At 38.1% G+C, this 16,498-nt stretch overlaps 1 protein-coding gene across 1 annotated transcript in view; it reads right to left on the bottom strand.

The window, feature by feature from the left end:
• Nucleotides 1-16,498, bottom strand: part of LOC150079586 (uncharacterized) — a 1,000,533-nt gene that overhangs the window by 665,149 nt on the left and 318,886 nt on the right. Inside the window, exon 4 of the mRNA XM_090383129.1 lies at nt 6,786-6,955. Coding sequence (XP_090239255.1) covers nt 6,786-6,955 — 170 coding nt within the window. The remainder of the gene's footprint in view (nt 1-6,785; nt 6,956-16,498) is intronic.

The following is a 16,498-nucleotide window of genomic DNA, read 5'->3' as shown; positions in this document are numbered from 1 at the left end:
GGTATAGTGCGTGTAACTGTGTGCATTCTTTGGTCTGTTTTCTCTGTTGCCGGACGAACTCCCCCCCCCAGCTGCCGGGAGAGAAAAAAAAAAAAAAAACGATGCAATGCTAGCCTGAGACCGACTAACTCAGCCACACTGTAAAGAAAGGACATGGAAAAAGGTAAAAACGAATAAAGGGAAATATGGCGCAATGGACGAAGAAGCAGCAGCAGATTACAAATATCCGGAAATAAATTGATTGCTTTAGTAAATTGTAAATGAATGTTGCAACCCACTAGATGGGGGGGGGATATATATAAAACTTGCGCGTGAAGGGCTCAGAAGAGAATTTGGCGTGTTAGTAATCAAGTAACACGACACTAGATGAGATTCTGTCCTTGTAAACAATTAAACCACACGCAAGAGGGCGCTCATTACACTGCAGATACAGATCGAATTTCTCATTATAATGGATAATTGGATCTTTCGCATCTCCTTTTCTGAAATGATTGAAAATGTTCCAGTTACTCTGCTGCCTAACAGGGCTCTTCAAATTACTACTCTGAACAAGATGTCTCACAGATATTCTCAACCACTGTTACTTGTAGCAACTGGTTCAATAACATGTAACAACATATTCACGTTTACGTTTTCTACATTACATGTATTTATAGAAAGAAAAATTATGATAAAAAGTATAGACCCCACGATACCATGGTAATTTCATTGAGTACACAACAGCTAGGCTACAATCAACAGCGCCTCATAGTTTAAATTCTAATACTCGCTATAAATTCTAATCTGCTATAAACTGGACGTGCGGTGTGGAGGCATCCCTCCTAAAGAGGGGTTGGACAAGTGGGAGGGATTCAAAAGGCATCTTCTATCGGCAACCTGCATATCTCTGGAGATGCTGATCATTCGCGCGTGTAGAATCAAATAATTTCTGCCGTATAGATTAAAGGGAAAAGGGGAGGAAGAATTTGAAAGTACTCTGTTCGGCTTTCGTCCACCAGATTAGGACATCCAACGTAGCCAAAAGGGTTGACGAAGGCACAGTGTGGTGGATCATGTCTAGTCCTTTCAGCTGGATAGCGAAACAACAAAGGAAATGGAGTGCTAATAAATTTAAACCGTTGAGCCATTCCTGGGATGGACGTACCAGTAAAAGGGGGGAGGGGGGACAACGCTGTGCACCGAAACGGGAGTGACGGCTGTATCATCCTGCTACAATAGCTGCCAGATTGATTTTACGCTGCTCTCAACTGCGTTGCCATAACAACGGATGGCCCACACAGATGGCGGTGACAGTTGTGGGACTACGACGCACAGAAAGAGAAGGGGTTGCTTTCTTTTAGCGCAACGAGGACGTTGTGGATTTGTCTCCAATCGAGGTGACTCCATTGTATGGGAGGTCTTTTGTCTACGGTTTTTCCAAAATTGGATACGTTAACTGAAGTAGTAGTGGGGATGGTGGAGGGAGGGGGAGAACGGTAGTTACCGAATGCCGAAAGTTCCTCGCTGTAATGAGCTTCGTCGACGCATCATGCCCATTCTTGGACGATGGGAAATAGACTTGTGGAAAGATCGTGTCAACTGTTATTCAAAAGAAGAATACCAAATTAACTGATGACATCTGTCCCAACAGATGTAATTAACTGCAGATGTACTCTTAAATATGTCTATTTCAACAATGCTTAACATTTAGCAAACGACCAATAAATTTATTGTTTCCTGCTAGTTGTACATTTCTTGCTGATTAGCACGTGCTTGTTTAACAATGAGAAACGTACTGCTGCATTATCCGGACATTGTTACGCAGCATCAGCGTGATAATTGTACATTTCTCATTGTTTAGCACGTGGCTGAATATTCAAAGCAGACGATTCGCAATTTTAATATTAAAATTCCCGAGTCTCACCGATTCAGTAGAAAACTGAGTACAGCTTATTAATTTCTAACATGATCCGATAACTGGCAGCTAATTTTCCTTATCACTGAAGAATATTACTAGGCTGTCGTATTAAAAACAGAAGAATACGAACACGGAGAGGGGGTGTGAGGTTTATGCGCTGTTTAACACTAATGACCACGAATTTTTTTAGAAGCCAAGCAGACCGCGTTAGAAAACTACCTTAACGAGCACTGCCTCATCAAGGAAGTCTGGTGACTTGAGATTGTAGGGCATATTTCATTGTCTCATGCAGCTGACAGATGCAAGCCTGCGCTGCCGATTCTGCTAATATCATACAGGTCGATCGCCGTGCCGATGTTTTTTTCAGCATAACTGGGCGTGCAAGCGACAGGAAGTGTGTTTATCTTTTACTTCAGTTTATTTGGTTATCAGTGCAGGGTGTGGGAATGGAGGATGCGTTTTGGTGGTTCGGACAAAGTGCATGACAGCTCGTGTTCCGTACGCGTCCTTTCCAAGCAGACCCACAGCTAAGCTCCGCAGGGAACGTCAATATATCGATTTGCACGTGGTCTTCAGGCTCCGTGTGACAACTCTTTGAAGCTGGGTGACGGAAAGACTATGATATTTAGTGCTGAATGCGTGAGTGAGTGAGAGACTGGCTGCGCAAAATACATTTTTCCCACCAGCTGAAGCTATTTTGTGGTTGTATACCGAAATGGGGGGGGGGGTCCTTCTATCCACATGCCACAAAGCACCAAGGACTACTGAAATGTCAGAGTTTGGAAGAAACTAGAGGGTAGATAAAAGCTTCTCCCCCTTAGGGGGAGTTAAGTAGCCTAATTGTTAGCATTTTGCTTGAAATATCTAGCCACGTACTAAACAATGAGAAGTTTATATTTGTTCCACATCATTTAACGGCAAGCATCACATGTAAAGCCAAGCAGAAGACAATTAAAAGTATGCACCATCAGATTCTGCTGCTCTGATTTGCTACGTTCAGCATAACAGTATCACTGGATGTTAGGGTCGTTCTATTTATTAGGTTTTTTCTTTTAATAAGGTGTCTAGAGGGCATTTTAGGCAAGTAAGAGTTTTGAGTGGTTCTGATATAAACATTAGAACCATGCAAAGGCATGTTTAAATCGAGGTCCGTATCGCAGGAAGGATAAGGATGTTTCTGACTTCCAACTCTTCCCCCTGCTTTGAATTTATACCTGCTGGAGCTTCATTTAATATCGTGAAATGGCTCAGGTCCACGTGACGGCTAAATACGGCGTTTTTTTGTATTCCCTGTCTTGTGAACTCGTCAGACGTTATGCAGTCTGGGAGTATAAACGGAAAATTATTTATTTATATTCGGAGTCTGGCATTTTGGCCAATCTCACCAAGCAAGCTGCCGGTCTTTTGATTCAACCCCTCCAACAGAGCTGTTATTTTCCAAGTATAAACCATGCATTTTGAAACATTAAAACATAGCTGCCAATTATCTGACCATTCCTGAAGCCTATTCAAGTCGTCCTGAAGGCGCGTTGCTTTGTGCTAATCATTACCCACTATCCCTATCTTGACATTGAAATTTAGACTCAATTATTAAAAATAAGACAATGTCTTTTTGCATGATATCCACCATACGGTACAGAGGTCTCATAAGATAAGTGTGCCAAGCATTTTATATCTTTGACATTAAGACTACGTTAACAAATTTTAATATCATCCCCTGTATCCCTTTGTTAATGTCACTTAAGAAAATCAAAAACAGTGGACCCAAGCTTCAACGTTATAATGCAGCTAATGCTATAAGACCACAGAAATTGTAAGAGGTTTGCAAGACTATCACGTGCGTTCATATCCCCCCCCCCCCGAGCCAGAAGGGTTTAAATTGCTTAGATAATACAAACGACTTCATCTTAACGTGATCCCGTCCAATCCTGGAAATTTGATTGGAATTGTTTTTCCTTCCTGGGTCATAAGTAAAAAGGTTATGGATCAGTGTCTTAATACTCACGGTAGACAAACGTTTTCTTTGCAACAAGTTGCCCTGGTAGCCAATTAATCTTTTGGCGACGCCATCTGTTTGAAAATACTGTAATAAAAGATCAACTCCTTACAAAAAAAAATTTTTCTGTTGTAAGTATTAAGACCATTCCGTTATCTTAGCACAGGTCACTTGAATTGTTTCACCCGTGTCTCTCTTGATATGTGACTATCTTTCGATCCTCTCGAGGGTCCTCTTCTTCCACTTTCTGCTTAGGTGGGAGAAATCCCACCCAACCTGCGGAGGATGCCTTCCCTTACATCCTCCGTCGCTGTATCTATACAGTACCTCATTTCCTTTACTCTCTCCGGTACATCCTGTACTCCCATCTTTTTTTTTTTACTTGGTCTCTTTCCAGGAAGCTCAGGCGACCTGGAGGAGATTAGCCAGAGAATTAAGGGCAGCCTGGCTACCTCCTAATGGTGTGTGCGAGTCACGTGAGGGCCCTCCAGGGGACCTGCGGCCAAAAGCCAGGATACCCAACAGAACCCAACATAATACTTCATTTACAACAACACAACACTTTCTGGCTTTCACAGTGATACTGTGTATCCACAGAGTTTCCCCTAACACTATGCGTTATCTTAGCAGTTTAATTCTACTTGCTGAAAAAACACGTTAAAAGACAGAGTCTTGCAAACTTATAACAGTGTTACCATCAACGACTCAAACCCACTCTTAACTCTAGCCCACTATGTGGGCTAGAGTTAGGAGTAGCGTTTTCGCTTAAGGATTCAGTTTCTATCTAGATAATCGTGTGCTGCATTTGTTAATTATTTCCTCCATAATCTTCTTTATCACGGAAGTTAAGACTAACAAATTGTAGTTGTCCACTTCGTTCTTTCAACCATCAAAGATGGACTGACAATACATCGGTGCTTCTCCAGTATATAATTTCCATATCATTCAAATATAGAAATTATAGAGGGAACTGCTATAGATACGCCATTGAAAAACATACAATAATTTTATTATCAGAATTACTAACTTATAATTATTAGACCATGTTACGTTTTATACTTAATTTTGAAACCTCATCTGCCTACATCTGATATGGCGATAGTGGAAGAGGGGTTCTTTGCGGAAGATTCACAATTAAACGTACTTTTCTCACTTCCAACAGAAAATTTAACCTTCAGAGGACTGCTGTAGCACGACATGTATTCTGATGTTTTCGAACATTTGGTGTAACGAATCTCGTCTTCTTTCTTAGCTTATATCCAATACGAATCTAAATGCAAATACAAAGGGTTGTTATGAATCTCGTGAGACATTTGGTAAGAGTATGAAAGCTGATAACAGACGGGGTCTGAAGAAAAAGGGAAAATGTAATTATGGGAGTAGTATTTCGGCGTTTTACATGGCTGGAGGGATCATCTCTTTATAAAGTTCAAAAAAATACAAGGACTAAAACCACCCGAGAGCATCGTTAAGCTGGTTATAAAAAAAAGAGTTGAAAACATATGCGGATCTATAATATTACAGCTTCGTGGTGCTTTGCAATTGTCATCTGGATGCATTTTGAGACAAATAAACATTTGTGTTTGCTGCCGGCATTAGAAAGAGGACGAATGCTTGTTTGTGCTCAAAGTTAGCTTTAACTGGGAAAGAAAATTCAATTTGTAACATGGAAATTGGTCTCATCCTAGTTATGCCATATCGCACTAAACAAAGTTTGCAATAGGAAACGTCTTTTGATTGAAGTAGGGATGCAAAGGTGAAGTAAAGATAATACGGAAGTTTGCGAATGGGATCTGCTGTATTTTCATCCAAATTGGGGCTTTGGGATTTAACAGAATAACAATAACAGATTTATTACTTTATAAATGGAATCATTTAAATTCATTTAATTAATTTAAATTAGTATTTTTAAAACTTCCATTATAATTAATTCATAACATAATTGCGGTAATCTTTTAAAAGCTAGCGTTCAAACACCAAAACCACCCGATATTTTCCCCTAACATTTAATGCTATAAATTTGGGGTATCGAACCAGGAAGAGAAATGGCAATTCACTTCATCGCAACCTCGATATTTATATATGCATTTTAAGTCTAAGCTTAACGTTTACTAAAAACTTTTGAAAAATGAGTCGTTAGCAGTTAGGGGATATGTGGAGTTCTTACATTCGTAAGATTTCTTGGCAAAAATAGATGGACAGCGAGTACAAATTACCCAGAGAAACACAGACAAATGGCACCCTCCACCAGAGCCTTTCCTAGAAAAAAATTATTCTAACATATTCTTATTTTGTAAAGTTTAGCTACCCATTACTACCTAAATATCAGTAATCCAGTTCCCATGGCAACAACGATGTCTGCTTCCATTATTTTTAATGTTCATATTTTGAACATTTAATAATTCTATAGATTAATTCATCATAAAAAGTCAAGTCCTACTATTATATGAATAATCGCATAGTAGGTTCAGTAATCAGTCACTTGGTAGCTACTGAGATATACGTGATCTTCATTTTAAGGAAGATGGAGACATTCAAGATGAAAATATTTCAGTGGTTGCTTTAATTAGCAAATTTCCACATTATTTTGGAAGCGCCTAAATTTTAGCTTTTTGCCAACGGGATAAGGTTTTAAGTCAAATGACTTATCACTGATACCCCCGCTCACATATACACACAGATAGTACACTGCCAACTTGCAGATCGAAGAGTTCGATCAGTTGGGAATCTGTGCGTTGCCGATGTTAAAATGATCGGGGCGCCATCTAGGGAATCAAAATGTTATTATTCGGAATGATTTTATACCAGGGGACCATGGATTCTTACAGGCTATTCTTTAAATATGATTTTTAAATAAAATTCGTTTCTCTACTATTTACCAACGTGGCTTACCTCCAGGTCCATGCTAGGCCGTGGCATCTGCATGGGGACGCCCTCCCCAGTGATGGTGTGATGGCGACGTTGCTGAGGGCGTTTCAGCGACTGCGTTCCTCTAGATCCATCATTCATTTGGCTCGTGTCGGTGTTGGCCCACTCGTTCTGCTTAATTCCGCCAGAAGGCGCTATAAGGAAACAGTGGGAAATATTATTGTAGACTGTGAAAAAAATACATCAAGTTATATGTTAATTTAACAAATCACCCAGTGGTGCCATGGGTCCAACAATTTCCTCTTTGGAACCGTTGAACCCATGGAGAAAGTGAAAAGAAACTCGTTTTATTTCCCATTAACTGGTTCGCTCTTCTCATGGGCTGCTCAGTATGCAGTTTGGAAATGAAATACCCAATATAAATTCTTAAAGGCTGAGCAAGCAGAGACATCTTTTGTCGAATTCTTATTGCATGAAATTTCGATTAAAATCACTTTAGGGTTTTTCTTCGTTTTTCATTAATTTTTATTTTAGCCAATAGATGACAGTGTTGCTTTCTCGATAATATATGCAACTGGTTACACATTTTATTTGCCATTGCTCGTTTCATACAATAACGGTCTGCAAAAGTTTCCAATCGGATTAATTTCTTTATTTGAATCGAGCGAGTAATTTCTTTTAAATATATCTTTAACTCCCACCTTTGTTTTATACATCGATATTTTTCACGTGCCGATAAATGAACCACTTAAAAAAACACCACTGTAAAAAAACTGATAAACGACAGAAGTTAAGAAACACTAAAAGGATTTCGATCCCATTTTTTTTTACAAACGTTTATCTATTCTCTTATTTATCGTACACGCATCTAAAATCATATTTTAATAGCTTCGTAGAGGATAGCTCTTATTTCTGGCATATAATAGATGAGACATTACTTAGCAGTTCGTTGCATAAGTATTAAAATCGATTTTTCTTTATCTTACGCAATTAATGACTGCATAAAAAAAAAAACTATTCACCCGTCAGTTCCTTAAAGCAAACACACAAAGAGAACCTGGGAAATAAAACGATGAAAAATAGTGCTGGCTTAGCGTATTGACAAATTTTAATTCCATTTGAGCCGCAGAAATTTCACATATTCAGCAAATTCTGTTTAAACAATTAGATTTTATGAGACGGGAGAACGTGAGAGTTCATTCGAGATGACCGGTTGCTAGGACAACGGGAAACATGAAAAACCTGGTTGACTGCTTAACAGAAAACGGAATTCCAGACAGTCAAAAGAGGTGGGTATTGTTTTCAGAACTGGTTGTGAGGAAAATGAGGCGATTGTGATTAACAAAATATTTGTTAAAAATTATTATGGTTTTTATTTATTTAATTTATTATCATTAGTTGTGAGCTGGATATCATCATTCTTCTCTCTCTCTCTCTCTCTCTCTCTCAGGGTAACTCGGGAATTTTTTTTTTTTTTTTTTTTCTGGCTGGTGCAGCATAAGCCTCGTTGCTCCATATAGCTAATAATAATAATAACAACTTGTACTGCACAACCTATTTAGTTATTGTATAAGATGGGAATATACTGTGTGTGTGTATATATACTGTGTGTATATATATATATATATATATATATATACAATAAAACCCCGCTTTTCGCGGGGGATACGTTCCTGAGAAATGTCGCGAATACCGAAAACTGAGTTATGGCTCCCATAGTAACAAAGGGGTTCCGTTCCAAAGTATGAAATATATAAGAAAAACTAGTATAAAATTTTGTCTGTCTATGTATGTATTATATGTACCTTCATAATATGACTATGTACATAGACAGTACATAGTGAAATGCAAGCATATGGCATCGAAATGAAAATAAGAAACAATTTAATATTAAATGTAACATTTATTAGAAATTTCAAACCAGCGCCTTTGCTAGCTAAAAAAAAACTTATCCCGCCAGTGCTATCACCAGTTTCGCTAAAGTGTTGATAAAGGAGTTTTGCCTTTTCACGAATGATGAGTGAACTTAACGGAATTTTGTTTTGAGTTCGGTCTTTATCCACAGATTTAAAGCTTTTTCCATTTTTTCTAATTTAACATCACGAATTTTTGAAGCAGTTAGCGCGTTTTCACAGACACTACGGCAGATTTTTTCTTCCGATTTCTTGATTGATTGTACCGTTGACTCATTGATTTTATAATGTTTTGCCACTGAGGAGACACTTTCACCATTAGAAATTTTATCTAATAACTCAATTTTATTCGCTAATGTCATCAATTTCTTTGATCTTGTTACATTTCCCTTGTTATTCGTAGCCATATTTTTGTATGGGTTAGGAAGAACTTGTCCACAATAAAGTCACTTTCTTCCATTAACACACTCGAAAAAGTCTGTTTTACACCACAAAACGGTAGATTTTTCACTTTTGTAAGCATATCAATTTATAAATTTATTCAATTTATAAGCATATAAATTAAAAACAAACGACGAAACCTTCCATAACAGGCGCATAACACACACTGAACAAGGATTAGCGGGAAACATCCATGCCGAGATTTTGTCACCCCTCTTCCCTCACCCACTGAGCGCTGTTTTGACCGGGACAGATAATTTTAGCCACGCCCATGTTTTTTATGGCGGAAAATGTTCGCGGCGCTTTAAAATTCATATTTTTTTAGGTTTCATTTTATATTGAATCAGCGACCGTGAATAGCGGGGTTTTACTGTATTTTTTTTTTTTTATTTTTTATTTTTTTTTGCACCACGGGAAATATATTTTGTTTTTGTTTTATTTATTTATTTACTTTTTATTTATTATTTTTTATTTTATTTTTTCCCCTCTCTGGAGTGGGTCCCCAGAGAAATCTGGCCCACCTTTTGGCAACATCAGATGGTTCAGAGTCTCGTATCGAGACAGTACGTGCTCCATTGGGACTGGCCCACCTTCCCGTGGTGTGGACGAGTACCCAGAATCATCTTTCCAGGTTACTGATGCTTCTGGGTAGCCAAGAGGCCATAATACACACAAACCGACGTCACACACATCTGGCCCATTTGTAGTGATACTGTTCTTCACAGAGATACGAGACGGAGATGAACTCACGTTCTAGGAGCCGCCCTTTACAAAAACACATGTCCACACACACACACACATACGCGAGTAGCGGGGTTTTACTGTATATACGAAGCAGACCAGCAGAATGTCTACACAACCACGGAAACCTTCCCAGATGATGAACTGACACCAGGGTGAAACAACCAAGGAATTAAACCTCACAACTGAGTCTACCTGAAGTCACAATCTCTATGACTACCGACAGATGTATCCACCTGACGTGACAATCTCATTCAATACATGAGCATGACATGAATAAGGTAACTGGACCTGACCTGACCTGGAAGTGACCAACTAAAAAAAATAAATAAATAAATAAAAATAATAATAATAAAATAAACAAATAAATAAAAAAAATAATAAAAAAGAAATCACAGTGACAACCCGATTAGACAACCTCATCCAGCACAGGCATTTGACAACCTGATCAAGACAACCATGCAAGGACTCAGAGAAATGACTGCAGCACATTGCTGCCACCTAGCCATATGGCGATCTGGGCTGGTAACCTTGACTAGCCTGCTTTCACTCCTATTCCTTGGCGAGGGGGGGGATGGCTTGCTGTCTTCTCCTCCGCCTCCTCCTGCCATCCCCCTTTCCCTCTTGTGGGGCATGGGCATGCCCCACTGACTGCAGGAGCCATCTACCCTATCGGCCCCTTACTTCTCTTTCTTCCCCCCAGCCTTCAGTCTCCCTACCCTTCTCTTTGACTATAAACCGCGAAAGCCCCACGCATCCAAATTTAAATTAGCACCAAAATTATTGCCCGCCCCATTAGGCCTCTAGAATTTGTCATTTTAGCGTACAATCCCATGGTAATTTCGGGGAACAAACCCCACAGACTATCTCGTAATAGCGATTTTGCAATTATGCCACCGCGATTATCTTTTTTTTTTTTTTTTTTAATAGGACTCAGCCGCTGAAATCCCAGGAAATTAGGTGGCGGGACCTGCCAGAGTATAATAAATTTCAAGGTACACCTGGCCAGCCTCCTCGTTGGCATAATACGGACAACATCGGGTCCCATCAGGGGCTCGACGGCCAATAGGCCAGAAGAGCAATGGGCACAACATACTACACAACACATGATCCACACACTTTTAAATCTCTGGTCTTGACAGAGTACTGTCCTTCGATACAGCGAACACTCGCGGAGATGGGAGAAATTCCTGGTGCCGTTTGACCCTCAACATACTTTGTACTTTGTACTTGTATATACGAGGGGATATTAAAAAGTTCGTACCCTTAACCAGAAATAATAGCCCTAGAAAGGTGAAACTTCACAGGAACTTTAATCCTTTTCTATGTACACTCCATGTATAGTAACACATTTCTCCCATCTATGAATCAGTTGTTTAATGCCTTGATAATGTGGCTTTGTCAACCACAGCGTCCTTCCTCAAATTCCGGGCTCCACCTCTGGTGTACGATCACCTATGGGAATGAAATTTCGCATGTTAGTTATTGAATATGTAGACAACATATTAAAAACGGCATCTTTCCCACTGATGTAGTAGAATCTATGTTTTATCTATGTCAGGATACGAACTTTTTGATACCCCCCTCGTGTGTGTATGTATGTATTTAGGTAACCTAAGTTGGAGTTCTTTGTTGTACCCTATAAATAAACATATAGATTATAATAAAATAGTAAAATTAAAATGATGATGTAGCTAATTATTGATATTTGGATACGTTGAATGGAACGTTAACTAGGGCTAGCTCCACTCAATATATCCCATCAATAAATTTGCTGAGGCTATCTGTTTGTCATTTGCCAGTTTTTCTAGGTTCAAATATACTGAGAATTTACTGCGAATATTCTATCAATTTAGTCTAATTACTTTAATATACATTAAATTTAGCATAAAAGTGGCAGAATAACCTCTAGCCCGACAGATAGCAGTAAAAATTATTAATAAAAAATAATGGAAGTGAATTCAGTCAGGTGGTGATTACTTTTGAATAAAAATCAAACCATTTTCAGCTCCTTTTCTTTGTTCGTTTTATTGCATCAGTACGAGAACTTTATTGCCACACATCATCATTTCTTACTTTTATTACCTTTCACCTTTAATCACAGGCTATCCTGACTAAGGCCAGTACTAAATATTACTAGTCTGTTAGTCATGTCCCAGTCATACCTTATTGCTTATAGATAGTTTAAATTAAAATAAACTAAATTATAAAATTGAACAAAAAAAAATTATATATATGTCGAAAACATAAAACAGAATATTTGTACTATTCACTTTGTTTATTAACAATATCGCATAATTTAATCACAAAAAACCCAGTCCTCTGATTTTATATAAAAATTTACTTCATATATTAATATAATATTGTTTACGTAAACGTAACTTAATAAAATTTGAACTGAGAATTGGCATATATAAAGAAGAGTTTGAATTTTAGTGTAAGAGAAACCGTTTACTTTATTCATTGCCGTGCTAAAATATAGAATTGGACACCCCGATATATGAGCAATGATTAACGATATAAATTTGTTTAACGACCATCAACATTCCAATTTGAAGTTTCAAAAGTAGACGCTTACTTTATATACTGAAAGAAAGCATATATCCCGTCATTTAATATGCATATAAACATGGTGGCTATAGGTGGCATATGTATTAATGCAGTAGTGTCAAGGATTTATAATTAGCGGCTCTTCCGCAGTTGGCCAGTGCAATTTCTCGGTATGTGATGGGGTAAAATCTTGCACTGGTCAACTGCCTTCTGTTGTGTTCATAGCCAGTGAAAAGCTTCACTCGCATGTCGCTGCTGGTTCCAGGTAAGGTGCCACCTGCGTTCTACGTGACATGCGCCACCGGTGTCTTCCCCGACTGCGCGTGGTATACTCTAGTCGCAGTACAAATCTCTGTAAATGGGCCAGTGTGTAAGTTTGTGTTGTTTAGGTGGTATAGTGTTGGGTTGTGTTGGTCTTTCTTTCTTCTGGCCTCTTAGCAGCGAGGCCCTTGAAGAATCAAGGTTCTCCCCCAGGGGGAAAAACTAGAAGTTTTTATTAGAAATGAGCTAGGGGGCGATAGTTCAAGTTGGGAGAAAGGTGAGAGTAAAGGAGGTGATGGTAGAGAGAAGTCCACCACGAAATAGGAAGTTAAATGGAACAGAGGAGCACCCCTGTGGGGGAAGCCCATCCTCCACAGAGGGGGAGCTGTTGAGAACAGGGAAAGGTTTAGGGTGGTAGGACTAACCAGACGAAAAGTAGGGATGGGAGATGAAGTCATAGGGTCAGTGGCGTAACTATGCCAATGCAGCCAATATGGTGCCTTGGGGCCCAAGACCAAAAGGGGGACCCCACTGCTCTCCTGCCCGAAACAGAAATATATTTAATCGAGTAAAAATGTAAGATTTTTAGTTATATTTATGATAAAATTTACTATATCTACGAACAATATTTTTTTTCACACAAAACATGTGAATAGAGCCTCTAACTGCAGTGAATAGAGGTGAAATGGTATTAGCATAGCTGCTTCTTCCAGGGCAATTTTTAAGGATTTGTGACTGCCGGAGCCAAAGTAAAATAGGAGCCCAATTATTGGGGATAGGGACCCTTTTATTGAGCATAGTATTGCTATTGCACTCATAATATTTCTGAGTATTACTGAGGGGACCATGCGGTTGGGCCTGAGGGGGGCTTTTTCTCTCGCAGTTTATATGTCAAAGTCCGTGGTACGATATTGTATTAAAGAAATTAAATCCAACTCGTTGGTCTAGTCGGTTGCATCTATAATTGCTATAAAATTTTCCCGATTTGCTAATGGCATTAAACAAAATTCTAATACAATCGTGATAAAGTGATGAAAAGTCAGAAGCCGTCCAGATTAAAAATAATATTGAAAATTTTGATTTTGCGTTAACCACCGTACTGATAGAAAAAAAATCTTGTCGAGTATTAATGCAACATCAACGATTTTGCAAAGAAAGAATATGGATATTGGTCAAATTGCATTGAGCATAGAAACATCGTATAATCAAGTGGAAAAGAATTAAGAAATGAATTTGAAAATATCGTCAAGGAAGCATCATCTACTGAGCAGAAATGGGGTATGTCTGTCAATTTAAAAATGAACGGGAGGCGATTTGGTAAGAAACATTTTGATGAACTGGTGTGACTGCTGAATACGGTGCTGTTTCTTGTATTCTCTCTCTCTCCTTTGTGAACTCCTCTGACCCTGTGGTCGTCCCGGAGTATAAACAGAAACTTCATTTATTCATTTAACTGGCAGAGAACTGCCGATTTGAAAATGCAGAACTGCTCTTTAAAGTTAAGATATTTTATTATGTAATTGGCTTAGTGACTACCAAACTGCACAAAAGGTTTCAAGGACTAAATACATTTTCTGACTTATTTGAATTTCTTACTCCAACTCAACTAATACAAGTGGAAGAAAGTTCCATTATAAAAAACGCAGAGAAAGTGCAAAAGAAATTTTCAAGTGACTTTTCAGAATCATTTTCAATGCAATTACTACTTTGCGTAAAGTCCCTAAAAAGTGAAATTGCAAAAATTAAAACTATTCGCGAATTTGCTGAACTATTCATAGTAAAATACGATATGAGTGCTCGTTTTTCGCAGGTGTGCTCCTTATTGATATTATTTTTGACAATTCCGGTTACTGTATCAACCGCGGAATGCTCTTCCTCGAAATTAAAATTAAGAATTATTTGAGAAACGCCATGGGACAACAAGTCTATTAGCGCTAGCACTGCTTAGCATAAAAGCGCAAGAACTTGAAAGAACGGACGTTTCTAAATTAATTTTTTCAATGCCAAATCTAGACGAAAACCATTCTAAATTACGTAAGTCAGTATATCACTTCATTTAATTTTCAGAATTTATTTTTCATTTTTATATTTACAGAATCTAAACTTTGCATTGTGGCCCACTTTTTCTAGTTACGTCACTGCATAGGGTCATAGTGTATACTGCTGATTGTCAAGGGGCACTCCTTAGTTTGACACCACTGCTGTGGATTATTTGGAGTGGTTTTAGTTTTCGGACTTTCATACAGTAGGTAAACAATCTTGTATATGGCATTACCACATTCCATTTAAGAATCATTCGTTTCTTGTTTGTTTTTTTTTTCCAATTTTCTTTTTATATATGTTTCAATATTTTTTGTGATATAAGTAATTTTTGCCCAAATATATAAGTAAATTGCAATAAAAGTAACTTTTGGGGACCCATACACAGCCAAGGCACGCACTAAATTCGCTTTAAAAAGACTTTATGGCTTTTCTTCTCCCTCCCTGCTGATTAATCATTATGTTTAATTTATTATTTTCGCTCAACAGTTTTGCCATGCTACTGGCATTAGTTTTGATTTAATATCAGTCATACATTGGGCATCATGTGGAGGAATGTGCAATTTGCTGCCTCTAATGATAGCTTTATATTTATTTTCTTAATTTCGTATTATTTTTTACTATTTTTCTTAACTACATTATGCTAATATTATATATATATATATATATAAATAAATGTCAAGCTTAACCATTCGAAACAAGTAGAACTACTTATCTCGCGCAACTTTTAATCCATCCACAGTAATGGATTTAAATGTATATAGAAAATTGCATGTGTGAGATCCTTCACCTCTGTTGCAAATCAGCTTTCATCTCAGCAAAGGAGAAGATCAAACAAAATGCCGCCAGAAGGCACAGAACGATTTTCTCTACGATTTGCATATACAGTTGCGTTATTGTGTTTCATAAGACTGTTTATACAATCCAGTTATTTTCCAATCCACTGCAACGAGTGGTCTACAACAAGTATATTCGTAGCACTAAAGCATTTTATCAAATTTCCGCCTTCGGCAAATCGTGCTTAAGAATTTACAAAAATAGCGCAGCGGAAGGATATAAGGCACGAGTGTTGGCGATGAAGTCGAGAAAAATTTAGAAATTTATGGAGGTCTTGTTTTTTTTTATTTTTTTTTTATCCGTTTTCTGCAGTGAAGCGTGTGCCATGAAATGTGCTGCAAAACACCCGCAGGGGTTTGTGCTCGGTAATATGGCGTAGCAAAATTTTTCTTAACAAGTTCCACCGTGCACGGGAGACTTACCGGGGTTCCGTTGTGTCACGTGCAATATCAGTCGGCTGGCCGCTCTCTCTCTGCACGGCCAAAAGTGTGTATCAAGTTGTGACTGATAAGAAAAGTTCAAGATGTTACGACAATAAAAATGTTAGCCCACTTCCGGAAGATTTTTAAGATTGCCAATATTGGACTGATAAAGAGAACGGGGTAGCAGCAAATCACAGGTAGATAGGAGCAGAGAAAAGCCGTTTAGAAACTTTGCAACCCACTTGAGTAGCATTATCATCGAGAATGGTTTAATTTTGCGTTTAACTTCCATCTTCATTTTTCAAGAGATGCTTTGAACTTTACAAATAATTTTGGCATTTTCTTGGTCATCTGACAAAAGAAACTACAAGTAGGGCATAAAGTATGAGGTCAGAAGTAAACGAAAGAAAAAGAAGCGGTTTCTTCCGATAAATCGGACGATATAAGTAATGTGCGAGTTCTACTTTTTACATTACAATAAGGAGCTCCTACCCGGAAGTCTAAATGGAGATTCGGAAAAAAAAAAAAAAAA

The sequence above is a fragment of the Mastigoproctus giganteus genome, chromosome 10 (genome assembly GCF_048544385.1).
Source record: "Mastigoproctus giganteus isolate SK-2022 chromosome 10, ASM4854438v1, whole genome shotgun sequence".
NCBI lineage: Eukaryota > Metazoa > Arthropoda > Arachnida > Uropygi > Thelyphonidae > Mastigoproctus > Mastigoproctus giganteus.
Note: the sequence above shows the minus strand (reverse complement) of the source record. Positions and strands in the feature narration are given on the sequence as shown.